This window comes from Melospiza melodia, chromosome 22 (assembly GCF_035770615.1).
Source record: "Melospiza melodia melodia isolate bMelMel2 chromosome 22, bMelMel2.pri, whole genome shotgun sequence".
In the NCBI taxonomy this organism is placed as follows: domain Eukaryota; kingdom Metazoa; phylum Chordata; class Aves; order Passeriformes; family Passerellidae; genus Melospiza; species Melospiza melodia.
The window spans coordinates 13,413,678-13,439,825 of record NC_086215.1 but is presented as its reverse complement, the minus strand read 5'-3'; the positions used below and the strand labels follow the sequence as shown (position 1 = coordinate 13,439,825).

Genomic DNA, 26,148 nt, shown 5'->3' with positions numbered 1-26,148 from the left:
CTGTTCAGAATGAAGCAATTAATGCTGGCAAAACAGAGAAACTTCAGACAGAGTAGTTGTTTCTAATGACTTGATTTCTAGTTGGTAGATCAGTATTAAAATGCTTCTTGTAACAGTCCAGTAATAGCATCCAAAATGCAAACTCCTCACTAATTAAATACCTAAATTTAGACACTGACACCGCAGATTTGCTCTAGAAGCATTTTAATTTACAAACAGCAATTCCAATTGACTTTATACCATAAAAAAGGCAATTTACAAGCAAGAAACAAATTCATCAGAACAAAATAAAGCAGCACAGAAATATTCATGTCACAAATCTAAAAACAAAGTGAATACAAGAGTAAAATATCATCTGAATAAATATTTTAAAGTTCATGCTGTAAAATAATCCTTAATGGCAAGTTACTAATTCTTACAGCATCAGCTTAGCTAGCTTCATTTACTTCACGTGGCGATGAAGTGCGGAGGTGTGAGGTTCCCGGTTTATATTGCAAAATAATGACACCAAGTCAAGTCATTCAAACTGTTCAACTATTTATCTTGAAAAATAACCATACAAATAAAATTTATTTTAAAATACAAATTTTCAGTCAGAAACAAACACTGTTAAAATCGTGCAAGAGCTCTACCTCTAACTAGATCTACAACCAGAGGTTCTCAGGCTGAGTTCAAAGGCTGAATCCCTGGCCTGTGGGAATGGGATCCAGCAGTTCTGTATCTGCCATAGCAGGAGTGAGCTACAGGAGCAGGAAGCAAACCTGCTCAGTCAGTGATACGTGGCTTCACAACCCCTGAAGAAATACAGGAACACATGTCCCAGGCTTACTTATTTGTTTTGTTTGTTTTTTTTTTTTTTTATGTAAACTTGCATAACTTAAGTTAATGCTGCCACAGGGATGTGCAAGTAGTATTAAATCTACAATATTAAATACAAGTATTCTGGCACTTGATAAAACATATGTAAAATGCACACAGATTATAAAGTTTGAACATTTTGAATGACTTTACTAAACTTCCAATTTGATCACTGAGTATTATGAAATTTACAATTCATGAAATAAAGAGATTCATATAAAGAATTTACATAATTCCCCAAATATTTCAAATATAAAATTTAATAAATAACCCTGACCAGTCAAAAAGCACCATTCAAGGGTAAAATTCCCTTGGAAAATAGATTAGGTGTTGCATATTTGAGTCCCTTTCAATGGTTTCATGTAAAACCTGTTTAGAAAAATGACAATAAAAGAATCACAGTAAACTAATACAAAAATTAAAATAATATATATATATTTAAAGGTAAAGCTTATTCAATATTTTCCCAGCCCTTGATTTTATTCCTGTTGTTCTTCCCATAATTCAGCCTAAACATTATGAGGCCTCATTGTTTTGTCTAAAGTAAACCAAAGGCTTCAGCACAAAACATGTATTTATGCTGGAGAAGACTGCATTAAAACTAAATTTAGGCCTACAGTCTACCCTGCTGACAGTGAACTGACAGTATCCTTTATGCTACAGAAAGATTTCACACTCAAAAAGCAGAGCCAATCTTGAGGCCTTAGTGACCAAACTGAACTTGTAATACACTGGTAAGTATTTACAAAGCTATTTTCTAAACGTATTTACAAGTTTAAAAGAAGTAATATGGGAGATAACTGATAAAGAAAACTACAATAATAGTTTTAAACCAGAAACATTAGCAAAGGTATAAAATCCTTTATTTTCACAGTTTATCAGAATAGGTTAAGCATCTAGAGGAAAGGACACTGTCACTGTTTTCACATTTGTCTAGAATTTAAAAGGTAGATTAAGAAGAGACTCAATTATGAACCAGCCTGTATAATTTCATTACTTATTTTCTTCACATATTCTATTGACTTCTGCATTTATTGTAAATGAAACGTGTAACAGCCCTGTGCTAAGAACTGCACAGACACGAGACACTGTACAGCGTTTCCAGCCTTTGCCCGGCGGTCCCGCCTCGTGTCTGTGCCAGTGCTGATCCTGGCACCCCGCTATGTGACAAGGCACAGTGGCAGTGCCGCGGCCAGGGGTGACGGCGGTGCCCGGCAGAGCCCGGAGCGCTGCCGGACCGCGGAGCTGGACTATGGCTTGGAGGCAAGAACGCTGCCCGCGCGGGGAGGGACTTGCACACTGCTGAACCACGGCTTGTAGGAAAACGGATCATTTCCTGCCCCTTAACAGTCTGTTACAATGTTTTGAACCTGAACCTGTACAATCAACATGATGTTGTATTCTTGTTTGCTTTTGTCTGAGACAATTTTGGATAAGTCACTCTTTGGTAAACTCAAACCATTTTCATACATTTACAAATACGAAGAACTAGATTTAAACAATGCTAAGATTGTGACACAGAAATTCAAGAAATATAAATTTGTACCCATATCCTGCTATCCTCAAGTCATCCTTCCAGGGAAAAATTCACACCAAAGGCACCACAGCACAGGTTCAAGATAAAGGGTTAAGAATAACTGTACATTTCTTGGATTTTGCATGTCTCAAACTTAATTTACCAAAACACACTTTTTGCATTTAATTACTTAAAACAAACACTCAAGGAAAAACTGTATCAGAAACACCATGTTTTTAGGTGAGTAAACATACAGACTACCTGCCTTTAGACACAGACTATCCCTTCCCTCACTGGAAACAAAATTTCTGTTGTTGCTTCAAGGAGAGAAACATCTCCCCACCCCCTGCCTCTTTATTTAGGCAGCTTTAGGACAAAGAGGCAAATGATGCACTTAACTTGACTGAAACTGCTCCAATTCGGCAGTTGGAGGTTGTAAATCCATGTTTGAGAGATTAATTCTTATTGCAGAGTGTCACAATATGAAGAACTAGTGTATTTAATAAAGCCGCTGCACAAATACGTCCCAGCTTCACAGAGGCCAAAAAGTTTTACAAGATAGCAAACCTACCTTTTTCTTTCCAATAATTTAGAAATGCACTTTTATTCTCTAATTTTTGTAAGTTAAACAGCACGTTCACAAACAGATTTTCAGTATCAGCTAAACAAACATAGGACCCAATAATATAAAACCTGTATTCTAAAGAACGATGTGATTAGTTTAATAATTAATTCTGTTCATCAGGTAGAATGTTAAACAGTAGTGTTTGCCAGCCCATGCTTTTGAGGTCTTTTAAGCCATTGGTTTTTTGTGGTATGGGATTGGGTTTTTTTTTTATTTTTTTTTTTTTTCCTTTTTTTTCCTTTTTTTTCTGTTTGGTTGGGATCTTGGGGAAGTTGGTTTGTGTAGGGGGGCTTTTGTTTGTCTGTTTTTGGGGATTTTTTTCCCTTGATCATTATGTTTCACATGTTATATATTATACTGACCTAAATAATGAAGTTAGCACCATATTAAAAACACGTATTTGGTGAAACAAAAAAGATTTAGAGTATTTTTAAAGTTGTTGGTAGCTTCTTTATAGAGAAAAAACCACTGTAAAAACAGAGAAGCCATAGCAACTCTGTAATACTCACACATGAAATAACATATTGCTCAAAATTCCCATAAAGTATTTGTTTTTCTATACAAAAAAGTACAAATTCCAAGTGCTGGCATATCACTCGGAAATTTAAGTAGGAAGCCAACGTGCACCTGAAAGCAGCTCTCTGTGAAGAGACCTATTAAAATACTGCTCGGAAATACTGTGATTTAAACTACATCTCTCTCATGTTTTAACCAACCATGAAGAGTGATGAAGTTAAGTTTAATTACCTGGTACGGTTCTACAGTACAAAATGAAGGTAGATTCTGAGGCCAGTAAAAACACATTTTAGACCACAATGCTACTTTTAGGTTTGCTAATATTTTTTTTTAATATATAGATATATATATATATGTGTATATCTATATATATATATAGATATATCTATCTCTATATATATAAAAAGGTCAGCACCACAGGTTGTCCAGCTTGCATTCTAGACAACAAAACCTTTCAACAATTTAACCATAGTTAATAGATTTATGGCATTTGGTTTACATATGTTATAAAGCAAAGCTATTAAAACAAAGTAATTCACTTTGCTCACTTTTGCACACAAAGTAATAGTTTAATAAAATGAAAACCAAACAACATTTGTTTGAAACCAAAACCATCCTTCCAAAGTCCGAAGTTCTAAACCCTAAGCAGAGAGAAGTCCTAACAGTTGACAAAGTGGCATATGGTATTAGCTTTGACACAGAAAAGGGAAAGTGAAAGCATTTTATATATATAAAGCAAATTTATATATATAAACAGTCTCACTAACAAAGCCAGTTAGTAAGAGTGAACAGATTTCATTGTAACAGGAGAGGAATCAAAGCTGTAATATTCTCTCTCCCAACTGCTGTGTAACTCATTACCAGCAACAGGATTTAAGAAATAAAGGAAATTACAGCTTCTTTGAACATTCAGCAGAGCTGCCAATCTTATTCTAATATCTTTCTCCACTGGCATTTGCATCTCACCAGATCAATCAGCAGAGATACTTCACCAGACTCTTCCTAGCCTTTCTCCAGTACACTGTCTTTATATTCTGAGTGTCTTCAAATACAAAAAAGCCAAACCCCAAACAATTCAGCCTCCTTCAAAAACAAAGAATACTTCTGAAGTCTTCTCCAAAAACCATTTCTAACTGATTTCCAGAAGGTCAGGAAAATGAAAAGGCTGTTACACTTGTACTGAAGATTACTAAAAGAATAAAATACTTTAAAAATACATTAGTAATGTGCTTGTCTGTTTCACTTAGATGTAAGATTTTAATCAGATGTGTTAGACATTGCATGGATTTCCATACTAGAATCCATGGCTTCAGAAGCTGAAGCATCGTTATCTACTTTCTGTTCCCCAAACACTTCTGTTCTGTCTGGAGACTCAACCCTGTTTCTCACTTCTGTAACCCCCGGGTGATTTTTTCGCAAGTGCTGGTTTAGTGTACCCTGGAAAGGAAAACATTTTCCACAAATCTCACAGCGAAAGGGTTTGTCATCTGTGTGACCACGAATATGGTACTCAAGTTGGTCCTTACGGGTATATTTCTTTCCACAAAACTTGCACACAAAAGGAGTTATTCCCATGTGCAATCGCATGTGTCGATCAAGGCTCCCTTTCTGGTTGAAAGACTTGCCACAGTAAATACAAATTAGCCTCTCATTGTATGGATACCAATGACCTCTTGCATTTCTTTCCCGTGGACTATTTTCATATCCTGGATTACTCACCATGGATTCACTGTCAGCCCCTTGCACCAAGCCCTGGACATCACTATGCAAGTGACCTGTAGGTACTCGTTTTTGGCGTGCACGACCCCCTCTGAAACAGCTCAGCATTGACCTTGAAGGACTTGTATTGCTCATGCTTCCAAAGGTTTCTGACACACCTGTCACCTGTGATGAGGCATGAGTAAATGAATAAACATGTTGTAAGACAGACCCATAGGAACCAACGTTTACTGCGACCACCTGCTCTCCATCAACCATTTCAGTGTGATATCCATCATCACCAAGGGAAGAGCTATCAGAGCAGCTTGGTCTGTCAGACTTTTCCATTTTAACTTTCACCTCTGCAATCTGACTTTCCCTTACTATCAGGTCTCCTTGGTCATGATCACCTTCAATCTGAATCTCATATTCAGAGATACTCCCGCTGCTGCCTCGGTCTGAATGCCCTTCTTCTTGCAGACGGCTACGAAGAGTTTTGCCTGGAGTAGTTTCCATCCGAAGGTCGCTGCCTGCTGTTGACTGTCGCACCTGAGAGCAATAGGGAGGAGATATCTCAATAGGGTTGGCAAAGTAGCTGCTGTCTTTAACGCCATTACGATTCTCTGAATTTTCTTCGGCACCAACAGTAACAGAATCAACATCACCAACACTGATCTTTGAATGAATACTCTCCAGTATCTGTGTGCACTTGTCAATGACACACTGCATCTGTAGGAAGCTAGCTGCAGTCAGAAAACTGACAACGTCCTTCAGTTGCAAGGACATCCTTCCAGTGTAACAAAAAGAAAGCAACTGTTCAAAAACATTGGGGTTTTTAATAACTGATATGGATAGGCCACTCATGGTGCTTAATGCTGAATGGTCGCGGAAATATGGAGAACTGGCAGCTAAGACAGCTTTATGGGCTCGGAACGGCTGACCCTGGATGTGCACGATTATGTCACAGAGTTTCCCTTGCAAGCGGAGTTCGTTTAACTGGCTCAGAACAGTGTTGCTGTACTCCGGCACATCAAACTGAATGAAACTGCTGCTGTCCATTTCTACAGATGTAAAGAGCAATCTGAAAGAAAAATTAAAATATTTAAAACAGAGAATGAATACGCAGTTCTCCATTTCAAAAATAAATGCTTGCAAATGTTTAAGTCACATCACCCCATTGATCTGTTAAAGGTGCATTACAACAAAACATTTAGCATAAATACTCCATATAATAAAAAATACAGTCTTATTTTGAAAGATTTGAAAGAAAAATGTTTGAGCCACCCATGGATTTCAAATTTTTTAAAAAACAATTTCTCTTGTAATTTTAGTTTAGTTTTGTTTTTTTTTAACAAACCATGGTGTGAACTTTGAAGCTCATCTAACACAGCAGTGATTTCCAAGCTAGAATAATTTGACATTCAAATTTTAACCTAACTTAAAAGCCATGGGTACTTAAACAGCAGGAAAATGACATTCAAAGAGGCCTTAAAGAGATGTATAGAGCTCCAAACAAAAGCTAAAGAAAAGGACTTTTCACAGATTACTATTGTAAAAAGCATATACACACACACTATCAGCCTGAGAATGTTGATCTGCAACATTACCCTACATTTCCAAGACTGGACACTAATCAAGCGCCCCAGAACCCTCAGACTTTTATTGCTATTCTAGTTCCTATTAATGCAGAAGTCTAAAGACATAATATTGCCACCATACCTGCTTTTCCAATTGAACAAACAGATCTCAACATCATCCATTGACTTCAGATGCAGGAAGCATATCCAATGTATCACAATATACTAGTGGATTTTTTTTCTATTATGTTACATGCTGTAATGGGACACAGGAACAATTTAAAACAAATTATGAAAATTCAGGTTTCTAAAGAGAAAATTGACAAGAAGAAATAAGATTAAAAGCCTAAAAGGAAGCACTGGAGCTCTAGCAGCTGACCCTCACTTAAAACTAACATTCACAACCTTCAAAAATAGAACTTCTTTTCAGCAGACACAAGAAAGCCAGCTTCCTGTCTTGACATTATGTTTGACTTAGAAAACTGGCAAAAACTCTCACAGAACATTCAATATCAAGTTATCAGACTTGCTAAATATGTTCTCTAACTTACCAGTGTCATTACCCATTAAAATGGGTAAATGGGACTTCATTTGAGTTTTTTTTGGCTGAGATGTATAAGTGAGAAAAAAGACATTTTCTAGGCTCTTACATCTGAGGTGAGAAATAAGACTGCAAGATGGCTACCAGAAGTGATATGACTGCAGCAATCTCTTCAGAGATGGCTTTGGCAGGACAGTTCTTTTATTCAGCAAGTAAAGCTACAAAACAAATCAGAGTTATGAGCTGATATAAGTAAAAAATCAAACAGCAAACACATAACCTATCCCAGCTGTGGGGTAGTTACATGACAAGATTAACTTTGCTTTTCTGAGCATCCCTGTTTGTTGTACAGAGAATAACTATCCCAGTCCCATGCAGAACACAGGAGTTTCAGCAGTTGGATACATGTTTGTGTTACAAGTGTTTTAAAGTCACTTAAGGAATCACCAGGGAGGAGGGAATGCCCCATCACAATCTGTCACCTTCACTTGTGCCTGACAGGGCAGCATAAGCTTCTTAGAAACCCAACATAGGCAACCTTTAATTTGCTTATTAAAGGGGGCTTATTAGCTATGCACAGATGCAATATCAGCCATTCCTTATTAAGCTTCTCTGCTAAATTGAGGAAGAGTTTGTGTTGAGTAGAAGTGACATGAATAGACAAGTTACCTGAGTCAGGAACTGTGTAAAAACCAAAAGACCAGCCTCCAGCAGCAATAATTTGGCATTCTAGTCTAGGATGTACAGAAAGTATTTGTGACAGTGGAGTTCCTCCTTGTCCTATACTTCCCTAAGGGCTCTCACCCAGCAAAATGGAGAATAACTTACTCCTGGAGAAAATACTAAAATATAAATTGTCACCACTAGCACTGGTTCAGACAGAATAAATGAATTAAGGATAGGCACCTGAGAAGAAAGAAGATGGACATTTTATGGCTTATGATAGAGGGGAAAAAATTATGTTCTTTTCATCATAGAATCTCTAGATGAATTCAGGGTCCCTGGGATGCAGCCATGCATTGAAAATGGACTGCAAACACATACCAGAGAAAGCATGAGAACCAGAAAGACACCAAGGAGATAGGAATCCACTGTGATCCTTGCCTATCATGACTGTTAGAACGCCCTACTATCTCTCATATGCATATATGTATCTGTAAGTAACTCTATATCGGTGTTCTCAGAGTTGTTTCATCTTTCTTCTGGGAAACAAAGAAGCTTATTTTCCTTAAGATGCTAGGAGTAAACAGCACATTCTGGCCACAAGTGGGGAGGATGATGGAGTCAAAGGTCTATAAGTCTGTTCATCAGTGTAGCAGAAAAGCAGTAAAAGCCCTGCAAGAGGGATCAAGGGAACATACAGTGTTGCTTTGAGAGCAAGCAAACAGGTCAAGTACACACTGTCTAAAAGGCAGTGCACAACAAGATTCTATACCCAGCTGCTCTTAAAAAGCAAAGAGAGCAAGCTACAGCATACTCTTTTGAGTACTTTTCTACCTTAGTTCCTTCCTTTGCAGGTACATGCTTCCTGTAACCTTGAAATCATCTGTGGAAAACTGGGGTTAAATGACAAGAATTTTGAAATACAGCAGCAGTCGACAGAAGGGAACCCTTCTTCCAATTTCAGCCACAACCTTAAATCTCCAGCTAGAAGAGAAGTGACCAGTTACCAATGGACATCCCATTCTGGAGCAGGCCTCCCTCCCCCTAGCAGGGACAGCATTGAGGCTGCAGTAATTTTGGCAGGGTTAGTACCAGAGCATGCCAACTTCCTCACATCAATTTAGGAAAGCAAGACCTGGGGGGGAAATCTAGGCATTACACACATCAGAGAAGCAGGCATCACTCGCCATGTTTTATTGGTGAATAAGAGCCAGGAGAAAAATGATCTTATTTATTCACAAAAGTCCCTAATGTCACTATCTAGAAAATAAAAGTAATCCATAGATTATATTCCCATACACAAGAAGGTTTTATTTTATTTGTATATAGGATCAACTTAGCAGCTCCATGATAAAATTCTAGTAACATTAACCAAAATAATGTTCAGCAGGGTACTGTACCATAACAATACTCAATTATTCATCAGTGCTGGCAGAGCAGTAGCACTTTCAAGACAATAGTATTTATGGCTGAAACATTTCTGAAAGAATCTGGGAAGATCACTACAGTTTGAAAAGGCTAATAAGAACCTCCCCCAAGCTTTTTAACAGCTTCCTTCAAGTTGAAACATCTCCCTAACCTCTTCTCTTTTGGGGTCAGGCATATAGCATTAAACCGAACAAGAAGGTACTTTAAAATACAAAAGAACTTTGGACACATCCACTGTATGCTCTAAAGAAAAAAGAAATATGTCTGCAGTTAAGCAGACAGTCATAATGAAACTTATACACATAACATTCCTTACAGAATTAGCACAGGTGAAGAAGAAAAAGAAATCATGCTCAGTCAGAAGTCCCATTCGGTACCTTCCACAGTATTTCAGCACATGCAGAGGGAACCTGTGTTATTTAGGCTCAGTACAGTCATATACACAATAGCTCAGAATTATGACAGTTTTATTTGCAATATATAAACTTGAGCATTTTGGGGGGTAGTGAGAACTCAGACAACTTGAGCTGGATTCAATTATCCTTTTGGATCCCTTCCAAATGAGAATATTCTGTGATTTTGTAAAGTCACAGCAGTGTCAGGTACAGTCATTGTTAAAAAGTAATGCATTTTATCTTGCTTTAGCTTTCATCCCTGCCTGGGAGTTAGTGTAAAGTTAGGGCATAGCCCTGCAAAATTTGAGTCTGGCACCTGTCTACAATTAGGTCCTCTCTTAACCTTTCCTCAAAAGTAGGTCAAAGTGTTTAAAGTTTTCATAGCTATTATGTATCCAAGAAACTGGCTAAAGGCACAGGCCAAAACTGCACACCCGGTTCACTAAGTCCTAGAAGGGCTCTGTGTTGAGTCTCATGTCTATTTTGTAGCAGATGATGCAGTCACACTCAAAAGAATCATATAAATTCTCTTTGCATCTGCACTACATTTATTCATCAGGGTTTTATACAGCAAATACAGCCCATAAAATGGCTTTAGTAGTAGTGGGTTGCTGCCCTATGTTTTTAAAGAAAAGTGTTCATTGAAGTACCTCTGAACATCAGAAGGATAACATTTCTTATTACATTTCAAAAGAAATTTCCTTTAAAAATTATGTTCTATGAAAACGCTTATTTAATTTAAAAAACAAGAATAGATGTTGACAAACCACATTAGGTATTTAATTTTACTGACATCATACAGTAGCAGCGGAGAAGCATCATATAACTATAACACGAAGCTGTGTGTCTGCCAATATAGTATTAATTTCTGCTTCTAAGTCTGCACCTGTTTAATTTCCTTCACTCACTGAAGTATGATTCACCGTTCCCACAGGCAGGTGAATGACACAAATTATACTCATTTTAACTCACACTAAGGTGAAAAAAGATCCCGTGCATTTTCTTAAATTAGCTCAGCAACAAGGAATCCTTGAGAAAAAAACCCACATTACAAACCATTACTGTTGTAGCACATCTGAGAACAGAAATGCATAGAAAAGCCAGGAGGGTCATAATGAAAGTTAAGACAAAACCAAACCAAAGTACTCTATGACACCAAAAATGCCTCTACCCAGCAACAAGCAGCAGGACAAGAGGAAACAGCCTCAACCTGCAGCAAGGGAGATTCAGCTTGGAAACTGGGAAGAATTTCTTCACTGAAAGGGTTGTTAAGCATTGGAACAGGCTGCCCAGGGAGGTGGTGGAGTCACCATCCCTGGAGGTGTTAAAGAAATGACTGGATGTTAAAGATTGGACTCGATGATCTTGGAGGTCTTTTCAACTTCAATGATTCTGTGATACTCCCTCCATACACTATGCTCAGAATACAGAGAAGGGGCAAGAAAATAAGCAGGTATTTGTATAAATCAATGCACTCCTCCCTTGCATTTTGTAGGACATAGTATTTGCACCATCTGTGTGAGAACTCAGGACATCACTGCAAATATAATTCAAGAGACTTTTAACCTAGGAATGTTACCTTATCAGCTATGATCATGGAAGTTTTTGGGCAAAAGTCTTCATCACTCTTACTCTTTTCAGTGATGCATTTGCATCACTCTTCAGATTTACAACAGCCACACTAATTAACACTAGCTGTATCAAAGGAAAACGGCCATCAAGTATGTCACAGGCTAGGGAGGGTCTCCAAGACACTCTTAAAATAATCTTTGAAAATAGGGGAGTGACTGATTATAGAACATTCTACCAGTTTATACTTCTAATAACAGTGAAATACTAATTATCCCTTAAAAGTCAACATATAGTGCTCTTGGATGGCCTTAAATAACATGCCACACAGCATTGCTGCTGTACTGAAACTCCATCCCTGAAGGAGGGTAAGCTACCCCACTGATAAAAAACAGTTTAATTTTGCAGCCAATAAAAAACCCCAAAACTAAAGGAGGGTAAGAAACCTACATAATCTCCCAACAAGTGAAGTACAACAAATTTCTAATAATACAAGCAGCACTACTCAAATATGTAGAATTGGTTTTTGCATTAATTCATCACTTCCTCCAAAATGCCCATTGGAACCAACAAAGATAGAGGAAGTTTGGCCAAATTATCTGTAGGAAAGCATACACAAAAGGTGCATGAGGCATATTATTAATTGGAAAACAGCCTTGAAAGTCAGTCTGCTTCATGTCTGGTTAGGACTACAATACAAAATCTGTTAGGTGACAACTACACAACAATTTAAAACTTTATTACTTTACCTCCTAAAAATGCAGGAAATGCCCACTTCCTCAGAAACACAAGCCAGTTAATACAGGCTGAACTGTAGTTACTAGAAAACTTAGTTCTTACATTCTTGTATCCGTAGATAACTGAACATCCAGTGAAAATCATTATTCCTTCTCTGCAGCCAGACAGGCCACGTTCTACCAAAGTACTGAATACTTGCAGTGAAACCACAAGCAAAGCTCCTGCCTGGCAGGTGAGGTCTCTGGCAGTGCTGTGGGACACAACCTCACTAACTGCCTGAGGAGCAAAGCAGTAACCCCTGACACTCAGTTCAGTAAAGCTTCATTAATTCAAACATTTGTCTAACAAAAATTTAAAAGTATTTACACATACACACATGCCAGTACCAGCAATGCTGCAAACTCATTCTCAGTGGTCAGCATGGCGCAGCAGAGATATTGTTGGAACTGCATATTTAGGATTTTATAGAAAAAAGGACCCTTTTATTTGAGCAAATATCCACAGAAAGCAGATAAGAAGTCCAAGCGACACTTTCATCCCTCATTCTCTTAACTGTCTTCCTCAAACTGCTTGTCTGTGTGGAAGTGATTGAAAAGGAAAAAATGAAACACCTATCAATGCATAAAACCAGTTCCACCTAAGAATTAGAAACCTCAATAGAAATAATCTCTAAATCTTGACTCTAGAAATCAAATTGCCACAAAAGTAATTGCAGGCACACATCTATTTCTGAATGCAAAAAAAAAGTTACCAGGAGGCAAACTGGAGATAAGCCAAGATCAAAAGGTGCCTTCTAAATAAAACTATTCTATGTGTCTATGATTCCAGTATGAACAAATATATTCTGCCAGATAAAACAAAGGGGCATGTTGATGATACATACACTTCAAATCAAAAAGATCTTACAAGTAATGATCAAAAGCTTTTATTTTGTGCACAAATTTCACAATATCCCCATTATGTAATGCTAAATAGCCACATTTTCCAAATACCTGACAACTTTGAGATGCCACTTCCATTATAAAAGAACTCCAGCCTGTATTTTGAGAGTGAGGATATATACACAGCTGGAACTTTCACAGAGTGGGAAGAGAACTCTTGAACCTCCTGATATTACAATTTTATTTACTATCAAGATAATACTTCATCACTATTGTGCATTTTAATCTGTCCGCTTTCTTCTTTGTTTTTGGTGGGGTTTTGTTATTTGTTTTTTAACAGCAGCCATTCTTCATCAAATTGTTGACTTTTTGGCTCCGATGTTTCTTTTAAGTAATGAAGTGACTATGTTCTCTAGCTATCAGCAACATTTTTTGCAGTAGATTTACAAGCTGCAAAGAACACATTTTCGTGGTACTTTCCCAGCACACTACTCGGGACAGGTGGAACTGTTTGGAGCTGTCCCTGGACCGGCAATGAAACACAAGCACATTCTGATCCAGATGTTGAGTATTCTGCAACACGTAACAACTGCAGTGCAGCTAATCCTATCGCACTTTGTTTTCCCTTGGAAACCAGGCTCACTCACGTTAATGTTTCTGAGACTGTTCAGGTTTGTTTCAAATTAACTCTCAACTCTGATTTACTCTAAGCCAATTCCAACTCTATGCGCTGTGCACGCCTGCCGGGATTTGGAAAGACCTTTGCATTACGGAGACTGAGGTTTCACTAGAACTTCCACCTTCTCTGATGGAACAGCAGCAGCTGAAAGGTCCCCCCAGCTCCTGGCAATGAACACCTCCCCGAACGGGGCCAGGTTCGTTCCTCTCCAGTCCGCCGCGCCGGGGATTTTACGCCCCGCTCGGGTTAGCAGCAGACCCCGAGACAGGCGCGTCCGCCCTCCCTCCCCGCACGCCAAAGCTGCACCAGAACCACCGACTCGGGTTACGCGACAGCTGCTGCCGAGGCACGGCCGGGCGAAGGCCGCCTCGACGAAGCCGCTGCCGCCGCTCCAGGCAGCCGAACCGAGCCACGGCCCGCCGGGCCGCGGTGGCCGCCCCCGCGGGGCCTGTCAGGCGCCGGGACCCCTCCTGAGCACGGCCCGTCCCATGGGGAGCGCCGCGCCGCCCGGGCCGAGCGCCCCTCGCGCGCCGCTCACCTGGGGCTGTCTGGGGCTCTCACATGGCGGATCCCGGCCGGCCCGGCCCGCTCCCAGCGCCGCTTCCCGCCCGCTCCCACAGCCACTCGCACCCGGAACTGATTCCGCTGGCGGCCGTTCCGCTTCCTGGCGACGCCCCGGCAGCGGGCGGTGCCCCCGGGCCGCTCGGCAACCCGCCCCGCTCTCGGCGCGGAGCCCGGGCGCTCCCCCCGGCCGCAGTAGGGCGGAGCTGCCCTCGCAGCGCGACTCCTCACGAAGGCAGAAGGCTTTGAGCATTGGCTGAGGCCGGGGCGTACGTGGGCAGAGCTCTTCCGAGAACTCTCACCGTGTGCAGCTCCAGAAGAGAACCCAGAGCCATACCCCGATGGGCAGTCGCAGAAATAGCGAGGGAGCTTTTGGGGGAGGACATCCCCCACTCCAGCTGTGAACTGACACCTTTATTGAGAAAAGAATTAAGACATTCACCTGTGCTATACTGGCCTTGTCACTCACAGAAATCACTTCAGCAAGCATGTGCAAACTTTTTTTTTTTGTTATACTGCATTTGCTTGTAGGTCAGGTAGCGCAACGATTCAGTTTATGAACCAGACAGTTCATGTACGGGTTATCATGTACTACTTGAAAACAGTCAGTGACTGGTGCCAGTAGGTCCTGCTGCGATATCCACCCGGTCTAACCAGACACCACATTCTGTCTTCTGGAGGTATGTCTTCCTCTCCCTTTAAGACACAGAACAGAATCTTCATACATTAGGCATTGAATGCTGATCAAATAAAGCAGTGGTCTGGGAAGCATCCTGGCCAGGACACAAATAACAAGAGTTTAATAACACAAACACAAACTCTATTTGTTCACTCAGAGAAAAAGCACTCAAACAACTAATTCTGAACAGGCAAAAAGCATTTGGCTCATTATTCCGTGTTCAGTAAATGTAACCAAAATAGAAAAATAATTTTCTTGTACTATATTCCATTTGAATTTGCTGAAGACTGAATGTCTTACATAAATATTGACTTCTCTGGGTATTAACTGAACATGCTTTCACTGAGAGTGAGCTCATTTTTTGCTTACGTAGTAAGCAGTGGTTGGGACAGTTCTGCAAGGACTGAGCAGATGGAGGCTGGACAAAATCAAGTGCTCAGTATAAGTACCTAAATTTAGTCAAGGAGAGAAAGAAACCTCACAGGAAGGTAAGGGAAACTTTATCTTTAGTACTTTTCACAGCATGAAATTTCCTTCATACTTAGGCAAGAAAAAAAAAATCTATGTTATCTGTACCTACTTCAACTGTACCAAGAGGCCTTTTGGACATGTGATTGCTGCTACTATGAAGTGAGTGTTCTGGAATTTTCCTATCAGCATGTACATTCTCTATTGTAACTTCAGAGATCACCATTCTGCAAAAACACAGTTACAGCAAAACCTGTTTCACAAATTTGAACTAGCATGGAAGCCAATTACCTAAAGCAGCAAACAAATGGGTCTAATTCCACAAATTCATCAAACTTACTGTGTCATAAAAATCAGGTTTTAGTTTAATGTTTTCTTAGACTAGGCTGACATGTTATCATTATTTCAAGAAGACACATTACTAGATACACTTTTTAATATATTTAATAAAGTTATATATCAACAACTTTTGGAATTTGTACTTTTGAGCACTTATTTTGGCAAAGTGAAATATTAAATACTAGTACTAGACATGCATTCCTTTCATTCAAGCTTAAGAAAACATTTACAAAGTTGACAGATAACATTTATTAAAACGTTATAGAAAAAAAGGGGCATGGGACTCTTCTATAAGAAGAAAATATTGAACAGTAAAATTAAATTAAAACCATGCTGTACAATTAGGACAGCAATATTTATAGACAAAACTATCCAACCTCTGCAATACAGGCATAACATCTCACAAAATATCAAGATATGCAAAGTTACTATTATAAATGACTTGTTTAGAATAAAAACTTATAGCTCATTAAGGAAGATTCACTTGACTTGCATAAACAGTTACATTTCTGAAAGAAATATGGAATCCCATGAATAAAAAAAAGGAGCAGCAACCGACAGACACAGGCTTCAAGCAAAAATCAGAACTTGCAATTTAAACACATTAAAAATACACCATCTTCTTTTCCAGCATCTTCCCCTAGGCCACTGACAGTTTACAGCTAATAGCTAAATAAGCCAAGCTACCCAATGAAGCATTTAAAAGACAAAAAAACCCCAGCTTTCCTTTGTTGCTTTGAGAAAGGTCCTAATTCTGTTATAGCAAAACACACAATGTACTGCTGTGCGCTCTCATAATTCAGAGACAGTCATCTTGCTGGCAGCCAGGCAAAAGTATTGAGATTACAAACCCTGATATGCCTCCATTCTTTCACGATCAATTATACTGGAACACTCGACACATCAGCCTTTGATCATCTGCCTTGCTTATGACACAGGACAGTTTCTCAAGCTTAGACACACCTCAGATGAAAAAAGCTGACCAAAAACTGTACTGACAATATCTCCTAGGGTCTATCTCCTCACCCATAAAACTAACAAGGAAAGTTTAAAAAATGAAACAACAAAAAAGCACTCTGCAAACCAACACTGGTGTGTGAAATAGGAACTTTCTCTCTCAAAAGGGTCCGGTATACACCTAAGCAGATTTTAACCCTGCCAACAGTTGAATTTTTCAGAATGGCAGTTACACGGATTCCATGGTAATTAACATCATAGTTACAAAATGGAATGAAAAGGAGCTTAGCTGTAGTATCATTAAGTCTTCTTACCACTACTAGGACAATGGCTTTGAAGCAGCAGGAAAGTCTGAAAGCCATCTGGGTATACAAAATTTCTGGTTTTCAGAAGACACTCACTTTACTACAGCCAACAGCCACATCATCAAAGGTAATGAAGCATATGGGAAGATTAATGAAATTCATCATATACATACGCAGTCATATTATATATATACATATATATATATATATATGGATTGCTTCCCTCCTCCCCACAAATAAGAAATAATTTTCCATACCTTGAACAAGACCACTCCATTAGCAAAGATCAGAAGCTTGACAGAGGCTGTATCTGTATATCTTGGCTTGCTATGTTCAACTGCACTGGCCACCAGCGGCAGGGACTGTAGGGGTGACACATGGCTAGCGTTTGCAGGCTGCCCTGCACTTGTCAAAAAAAGTTCATCGTGCACAAAAAATGGATGCAAGCCAAAATCTCAACCAGACGTGCACATAATGATTCTGCTTAAATATATTTAAGGAAGAGAGGCAGCTGCTAGCAAGAGGTGCAGGGAGACACATGGAGAAGATACTCCTGGGTACAGGTGGAGAAACTGAAGAGCTGCTCTTGGGAAAACACCTGAAGAAGTCACTGAGAACATGTATAGACACACTCACAGAAGGGCACGCTCCCTGCCTGAGGAGATTCACTTCTAAGATGACTTTGGCCTACAGCTGAGCCCTGCCAGAGCAGGTACACCTCTGAAATAACTGAGTTCCACAGAAGAACCAAGCTGGAACAGACACATCCCTCAAGGGACTGTGGCCCAGTGTCACTATGCATAGTGACACTGACCAGGCCAAAGCACCAGAGGAACCCCACTAAGAAATGCAAAGCATCAGACAAGGAAGTGTGCATAGGACCCCAACCTCCTCTGTGACCGGCCACCTTACTAAAGGAAATGGCAGGAACTGAATACAACTCTTGGTGAAAGCAAGGGAAACTGAAAATACAAAGGCAGGGAGAAGAGGTGTTAGACTTAAGCTGAGCCTGAGAAAGATGGTTTAAGTGACTTTTTATCTCTCCCCCCTCCCCCCGCCCAGTACCTGAACTGGTGATTAGAAGTTGGACAAAGGGCAATAAACTGAGTTCAAGAAAAACACCACAAGACAACTGTTTCACCTGTGACATGCAAAAGTAAGGATTTTAGACATGTGTCACAAGCTGTCTTTCAATCATCAATCCTCTCAACCTGATCTCAGGACAGTCAGATCACTATTTTCCTGCAATCAACTGGTTTCATGTAAATTAACAGCAGAAAGCCAAGTGCTACAAAAATCAGTGGAGCAACATTTGCTGGACTTTCAAGACAATGCCATAATATGGGGTAAAACAGCAAGAGGCAAATACTAAAAAGTTACTATTCATGCTAAGTCATTAAAAAAGGACATGGTTCTATAATATGATCTACTGAACCTGTTATAAAATCTTTAAAGTGTCTCTCGCAGTACATTTAATTTTAAAGCTTTATTTCAAAGTAATCTAACTGCAAATAGAAGTAACATTAAACCTTGAAATATCCCATATAAAAGTCATTCCAAGCTGGTAAAAGAAACAGTTTTGCTGGCAGCTCTGTAGTATGGTCTGCGTTCAACATTTTTGTTTTTTTTTTTTGACCACAGTTTTCAGACTGGTATTTCTGTCCAGCCTTTTTTATGGTTAAATGGGAAGAGGCACCCTTAACCTTTTATGCAAAACTAAAGTGACAATTGGAAAGGGGCTGAGAACCAATGTAATATACAAGATCATTCTTGAAATGAGTACGAGAATAAACACGCTGGACATGTTCAAGGCCAGGTTGGATGGGGCTCTGAGCAACCTGGCCTAGCTGAAGGTGTCCATGCCTATGGCAGGAGGGTTGGAAGTAGGTGACCTTCAAAGTCTCCTTCCAACCCAAACCATTCTATGAAACGAATGCCTTCCTTCAAATGTGATGATGGTACTTGCAGAAATGACACCATGTATGTGGTAAGGCCTTGGAGAATGGAAAAATAGGGCCACCGAGTGCGAGAACCCTTTCCTCTACCCTCATGTAAACAGGCAAGCATTATAGTATTTTTTAGTATTAAAAAGGACAGTGTTAACAGTGTGTAAACAAACCATAGAGGGAATATAATTTCTAAGTTTAAAAAAAATACTTATTAAGTATTATGGTTTGGTTTTTTAGTTGTTTTTGTTTTTGGGGGGTTTTTTGTTAGTTTTTTTTGTGGTTTTCTTTTTTTTTTTTTTTTGGTTTTGTTTTGTTTAAATACAAAGTGCTATACATTAAGCAGGTTACAGTGTTAGTGAGCAAAATCCCTGTTTCAGTACCTTGATCACAAAGGTTAAACATGGCCACCATGGTATTTGTAGAGTTCAATTAAGTGCTAAGAACAGGAACTCTGTGGTGCTGATTATTAATGCCCATTGCCAGCAATGGGTTCATTGTACTTGGGAACATCTGTTTTAACAAAATTCCATATGAAAAAATATTTGAATCACTAGAAGATTAATAATTAAGAGCCTCTTAAAAAGAAGTTTTTAAGTAGAATGCCAGTAAAGAAATTACAGTAATTACAGCTCACTGAGTAGAAAACCCTCAGCTTGCAGCAGACATTCAGGATACAGTTCAGTTGTATCTTAAGACAATTTGTAACTGGGAGTTCAAAAAAGAATCTGAACTGTAATAATCTTGGTGTGGTTTTGCTTCACCATACAGGGTCATCTGTTCAGTACATTATCCTGCACACAGCAGTGCTTAATACAGAAATTGGGGTCAGACAGGCTTAGGTTTTTAATGCTGGTTAACTTTTTCCCCATGTGGACAGCACTGTACTTCGTTATCACCTCTTCCTATTGTATTCTATGTATGTTCTTTCCTTGTCATATTTCAGTAAGCTACAAAGAAGCTTTTGCTTACCAAGAAGCAATTGCTTTTGCATTGGACTGCATTAAGCTTTCAACCCCAAAATCCTGTTGTCACCTTTTCAACTGATGCCTTTACTCAATCTGCAGAGCTGGCAGCATCCCTTAGCACTATACACATTCCTCCATCTATCTCCATGAATGAGAGCCCCACACACAGATCCTCATCTTAACATAGAATAAGTGTCACTCCCAGCAAAAATACCAGCTTCAGACATAAGCATGGTACCATGTTCTGCAGTACCATTAGAAGATCCAAATCACATACTTCCTACTTTTTTCCACAAGCAACTTTGAGGAAGCAAACAACTCTGCTTGTGATCATCAGTCACAGTAGTTCAGTACCAAGAATCAGTATTATATACTATTCAAATAGTAAAGAATTAAAAGTATAAATACCTATCAATGACTATGTAATTTTCCTAAAGCAAGTTTCTAAAACTAGATAAAAGTTCTCACAGAAGTTTTTGTACCAATAACAAGTCAGTTTATGAATCCAGAGTTTGGTACTTGCTACTGTAGTAAGCCACAAATTTTGAACAGAAATTTACACTTTAAATATTTGATTATTTTGACTAAGTTCCAAATGTTACATTTTACTTTAGTTGGTGTCTTATTTTTTAGTAAGACATACTTATTACACACACTTCTAGAAGCTCTCATAACACAGTAATTAAAATCTAATGAAGTCAAGTACAGCATTAGACCCTAGAGGAGCAAATAGAAAGTATACTTCAGTATACATTAAGTTTATGTAGTGAAAACTCTAAGTGCATTACAGACTCTAAACAGAAATCAGCACAAAATTAGACACTTATTTTACTGAAGATAAATTTAAAAAAAAGATGTATAACTGAAATCTAAACCACCTTTACCACTGCCTTTCATAAAGCAATACAACAAAGGCTACTGAATGATGCACACTACCCAATGATGCTTCAGCCTGAGGTGGAATTCTCTTCATTTTTTCTTCATTTAAATGTGAATCGTGTTAGCCAGTTTGGTCCTCTTAGTTTTCTTTTCCTTTAAGGAGTACTACCTGAATTTCTCGTTCATCTAAGTATTTCCACGATTTTTGTCAATTTAGAGCTGAGTTTTACTGTGAATTTAGAGGTCTTGGAAATACAAGATGGCTTCTAAATACTGCTGGGATTACAATCCATCTCAGACCTCATTTTGCAGGCACATTTCAGATTAACCACATACACTTCCCACAATAAACACCTGAAGTAATACTGCAGGAAGCAAAATACATTTCATCTGTTTATACCAGCATACTTATTAAAACTTTTGTTTTGAGAACATACAATAGCAAGTACCAGACATTATTTGCATAATTAGTTTATTTTTCTTACTCTACTAAACAAACGTAAGCACTAATGTCTTAGTTCATCTCAGTAGTACTCTGCTCAGCTTTAGAAGCCTGATAGGACTTGGTACAAGAGGTCACATGGCGATGAAAACTGTCCCGCCACATAAATCTTTTCCCACAGATGTTACACTCATACGGTTTTATGCCTGTATGAATTTTCATATGGCCTACAAGATGGTGTTTCATTTTGAATTTCTTACCACAGACACCACAGCCATAAGGTCGAAGACCAAGGTGCATACTCATATGCCGATCTCTCTGACTTTTGTGTGTAAAGCTTTTTCCACACTGACAAGGATAGAGCTTATCAGCGTGGGAGAATCCAGTGAGAGACGTTTCTTCTTTAATCCCAGCAGCCATATCAATGCTTTCACCATAGCCTGCTGCCATCATAAGATCCTGTCTGTGAGCACTTAAATTTCCATCTGCCCTTTCACCGGAAAATTCTTCCATAGATGAGCCATAGAAGTCAACTTGTTCATCATAATTACTTTCATCTGCCTGTTCATCAAATTCTGCTTCCATCTTTTTGTCAGCTATGTGAAAATCTTCAACACCTGAAGACTGGATTGAGTGATCTGCCTGGATGGTATTCATGGATTCAGAAACTTGGTGTTCATCATAAGGGTTATCAACGCCTTCACAGTCTTGTTCAAACCTTTCTGGTTTCACATGGATCCACCGCTTGTGAGACATGATACTGGGTTTGCTATACATTGGTCTGCTATACTGGTACTCTGCACTATCACTAGTTCCCTCTTCCCCATCCTGACTGGTCATTCCAGTGCTAAGTCTATCATGTTCTGTTGAAGAATTACTGGGAAGGTACTCATGTTCTGTCAGCTGACATGACAGTTCATCTTTAGAGCTCTCTTCTTCATTTTCACCGTCTCTTAGTTCCTGCACTTTGTGGAATTCTGTCTGTCCTCCAGAGCCAAGTTCAAAGGTTTCAACAAGGCCATTGTAGCTACTACTGCTTGGGGACTGATGGTCACTGCCATGATTCATCTTCTGACACAGAACTGTTGGGTTTCCCTCAAGCACTTCCGTGCACTTATCCACTACGTGCCACATCTGAAGGAAACTTGCTGCTGTCAGATAACTAACAATTTCTGGTGCAGGCATTACCAGCCGGCCTGTATAAGTAGACAGAAGAATGTTTTCAAATACTCTGGGATTCATCACATCAGGCAGGACTATTCGCCTGCTGTTTTTCAGGAGAACCTGATCACAGAAATAAGGTGAACTAGCTGCAAGAACAGCTTTATGGGCTCTGAAGAGATGGCCCTGAACCACAATGGACACATCACATAATTGTCCTTGCTGGCGCTGTTGGTTTAACTTCTGCAAAATGGTGCTAGAAAAATCTGGAAATTCCACTCGAAAGGAGCTTGACCCAGACTCCATTTCATTACAAATTTAGTGTTGTGCTGTAAGAAGAAAATATAAAATAAAAATAAGAAATAAAATTAGAAATTCTCCTTGGTCAAGTATTGACCTTTCCATTTTCTTCTACATTTTTATTCTTTTTTCTTAACAGACTCACATGGAACTCGACCTTTTGCCACTGTTTTATCCCCTCAAGTCATCTCACTTCTCTCTTCTGAAAGCTGTACTAAGGCCATAAATTGCTATGCTAGAATATTTCGCTCTGTTTCTCCTCTTCAAGAGGACTCACCAACTACAGCAGGAGCTACAAACAGTAAACTATCCAGTTGGGATAGACTAAGCATTTCAAACACGAGTTTAGGCTAATGAAACCGTTATTTCATGAAATGATACAGCAGAGTTCTAACTCCAGGATGTCTCACAGTTTGTACCAGCATATGAAAGATTTTATATTTCAAATGCCAACAAAATCATCTCATTTGTCACCCAACAAACACTGATTTTACTCATGAATATTTCACTTAAGATTAATTTTTCAAAAGCAACCATATCAACTCACAGGATGACACTGGAAGCACAGGCAGAACCTCACTAAGAGTAAGGTTTATGACCCTTCTCACATATTTCCCCATTGTTTCACTAACTGAAAGGTGGAACAGCAACAGCTTGTACGGATTTTAATTCCAAGCTTATTGAGATATTTGGGTTAGGGGCAGGATTATAATGTTCCTTTTAGAGAAATCATACAGAATTTAAAAGGTCGATCAAGAAATTGATACCTTTGCCACACAGAACTTTTCCTGCTTGTTCCTTGTGTATTTGTAACAACATAATAATTACATGACAGAATCTCAGCTAAGAGCTCCCAGATTTTCACATGTGTATTCTCACATAATCCAGATGTCTTACAAAAAGATTAACAGCCCTTATAGCAGTAATACAACTTTTTCAAATGTATACTTGAAAATTTAAATTGAATTTGAGATAAATTTGCATGTTATTGTAATTTGAAATGGCATTAGTTTAAATGCCACTATGAAAAACCAACATTAACTGCTGGAGTAAGTTAAACTTGTGCAATTTTTCTATTTGATAATGAGTAAGTTGAGTGCAATGGGATTTCTGAAGAGCCATGGAGCAGCAAGTGGTTTCAGTGGTCAAGGTCCATGAAGTTGCCACCCACATAATTGCAGAAGACCACCTTAAAATTTACTGTCTTCAGTACTCCTCAAGTTCTTTTCCTCAAACCACCAACCCTCTTCACAACTGAATCAGCTACCAGTACTTTTCCAGTGAGCAACAGAATACTGCACCTGCCAGTTCAATTGTTAAGTTTTCTTACCACTTTGTTTTAAAACAATTTGACATAATTATTTAAGCATTTCAAGTTATCTTATACCTTGTGTATATTACATCCATTTTTTGAAACAATCCTAATGCAGTTCCTTACCCCCCTTCAGAATATTCTCAGATTTAAGATTCTATTTTTCAATATCTGCCTATAAAAAAATAAGCCTTCAGAAAATGTTCAACTTAAGTTTAAAAACAGATGCCTGCAGAATTCATATACCACTACTGATAATCTAAACTGCCATCATTCAGCAGGGAGTCAGCATGTGACCACAAAAACATTTCCAGATGATAGCAGACTTTTTTGTATTTTAAGTTGTCATGCAGACAAAATGTAAGCGAAATATTTTCAATTAGAAAAGCCATACAAGTCAAGCAAACTGGTTTTCAAAAGGAGTTTCACTCCCTCCTTCTACAATCTGTTTTGTTTTGCAGTTTTACTCCAAACTCATACAGAAAAAAGTCTTCCTACTTCAATTAATAACAATTTAAAAAACAATCTCCATGTTGGAGCATTGAGTAGAACACACAAGTCACATTTAATTTGCTTTAGGATACCATTAGTGCTAACAAGCGCCAGCAGGGAGCTCCTTGCCCTCTCCACGCGCAGGCCCGCAGACCTTGATCTCTCGCCCTCGCAGCGCCCTGCGATGCTGCCGGCGGGGCCCGGGGGAGCCGCTGCGGCCGCGGGACCAGGCGGGCCGCAGCGCCTCCCGCGGCCGCTCGGACCCGCCGGCAGGCTGCGGCAGGAGCGGATCCCGGTCCCGGTCGCACCGGGAACACCGACCCGGCCCGAGAGAGCGCGGGTCCTGCGGCCGCGGGGCGCGGGAAGGCCTCGCGGGCCGCGCCGCCCCGCCCCAGCGCGGACCCGCGGCCCGGGGCCAGCGGCAGCACGGCCGCCCGGGGTCCACGAGCAGCAGCGTCTCACCTGCGGGTCGCGGCGTCTCTCTCATAGCGGGGCGCCGTCGCTGCGGCCCCGGCCCGGCCCTACCCGCGCCCGCCCCAGCCCGCACCGGAAGCAGCTGCCCCCCTTCCTGCAGGCACTTCCGCGTCCCGGTCACGTGACGCTCGCCCAGCCCTTCCGCTCCCCGCCCGCAGGGGCGCTTACCCGGGGCGGTGGCGGCGCCCCCTGCTGGCTCCGTTTGGGAGCGGATGGATTTGACCGGAGCGCTCAGTAGGAAGGGTTCGCCCCCCAAAACCCCCTGGGCCGAGATGTGCTGTTCCGTCCTGTCCTGTCTTGTCCCTTTGTGCCGCAGCTGCTCCCCAGGCCAATACTCTCAGCGCTGCTGTGAGCACTGCCAGGAGGGGACCACAGACAGTACAAGTGAAGCCCGCCGTCCTCGCCGGGCGCTGGCGCGGCCCGCGTGTTCCGCACAGATCCCTGGTGTGCTGGGGCGCGGGATTTGTCCCACCGCCAAGCCGTTCCAACGGGCACGCGGCCAACACACCCGCGTCGGAACCCTTGCACCGCTCGGGCTCGGTCCTGCCCCGCTGCGGCCGGCAGAGGGCGCCGCTCCCCAGAGAGGCCGGCCCTGCCTGCCGGGCCCGAAATCCGCCCCTTTCTGCGGGAAAATGTCCCAAATAAACTGATAAAAAATTAGTATTAATTAGGCTTCATCTTTAATATTTTATTAAAAAACGGACGACAATATCTCAGTTTTTAAATGCATCACAAAAACTTCAGCTGGATCGTCCTTCCCGGTTGGTTGGCAGCCGTCGATGCAGCCCGGGCTGGCTCCGTGTGCGCCGGCTCCGCGCGCACCTGGGCAGACCCCCGAGCACACCTGGGCAGAGCCCCGAGCACACCTGGGCAGCGGCCCCGAGCACACCTGGGCAGAGCCCCGAGCACACCTGGGCAGCGGCCCCGAGCACACCTGGGCAGCGGCCCCGAGCACACCTGGGCAGCGGCCCCGAGCACACCTGGGCAGCGGCAGCAGCCTCGGCAAAGCTCTCAGAACCGGAGCAAGAGGTTCTGTGGGACAGAGCCGTCCCAGCTCTCAGCTCGTGCCCCTGAAAATCTCACTTGAGTGAAAGCCATAGAGGTTTCCTGTGGCTGAACTGGAGCAAGAGAACGTGCTAAAACCCTGGGGTAGGAAGGAGAGCAAGCTGTTTCATGGGAGC

General features: G+C 40.6%; 2 protein-coding genes across 5 annotated transcripts; both read right to left on the bottom strand.

The window, feature by feature from the left end:
• Positions 1-1,611: 1,611 nt before the first annotated feature.
• ZBTB34 (zinc finger and BTB domain containing 34) lies at positions 1,612-14,308 on the bottom strand. Of its 2 annotated transcripts, XM_063174499.1 has the most exons (3): positions 14,223-14,308; positions 6,933-7,046; positions 1,612-6,294 (listed from the first exon to the last, which is right to left on the bottom strand). In XM_063174499.1, the coding sequence occupies exons 2-3, from the start codon at positions 6,971-6,973 to the stop codon at positions 4,773-4,775; spliced, it is 1,563 nt and encodes a 520-aa protein (XP_063030569.1). In that variant the 5' UTR covers positions 6,974-7,046; positions 14,223-14,308; the 3' UTR covers positions 1,612-4,772. The 2 variants fall into 2 exon arrangements, with proteins under 2 accessions (XP_063030569.1, XP_063030570.1); XM_063174500.1 differs by lacking the exon at positions 6,933-7,046 and having other exon boundaries at positions 14,223-14,305.
• Positions 14,309-14,644: 336 nt separating this feature from the next.
• Positions 14,645-25,043, bottom strand: ZBTB43 (zinc finger and BTB domain containing 43). Of its 3 annotated transcripts, none has more exons than XM_063174503.1 (3): positions 24,956-25,043; positions 21,489-22,718; positions 14,645-15,018 (listed from the first exon to the last, which is right to left on the bottom strand). In XM_063174503.1, exons 2-3 carry the CDS (start codon positions 22,693-22,695, stop codon positions 14,990-14,992), a joined length of 1,236 nt encoding a protein of 411 aa, XP_063030573.1. In that variant the 5' UTR covers positions 22,696-22,718; positions 24,956-25,043; the 3' UTR covers positions 14,645-14,989. The 3 variants fall into 3 exon arrangements, with proteins under 3 accessions (XP_063030573.1, XP_063030572.1, XP_063030571.1); XM_063174502.1 differs by having other exon boundaries at positions 14,645-14,941; XM_063174501.1 differs by lacking the exon at positions 14,645-15,018 and having other exon boundaries at positions 18,461-22,718.
• Between the last annotated feature and the right edge of the window lie 1,105 nt (positions 25,044-26,148).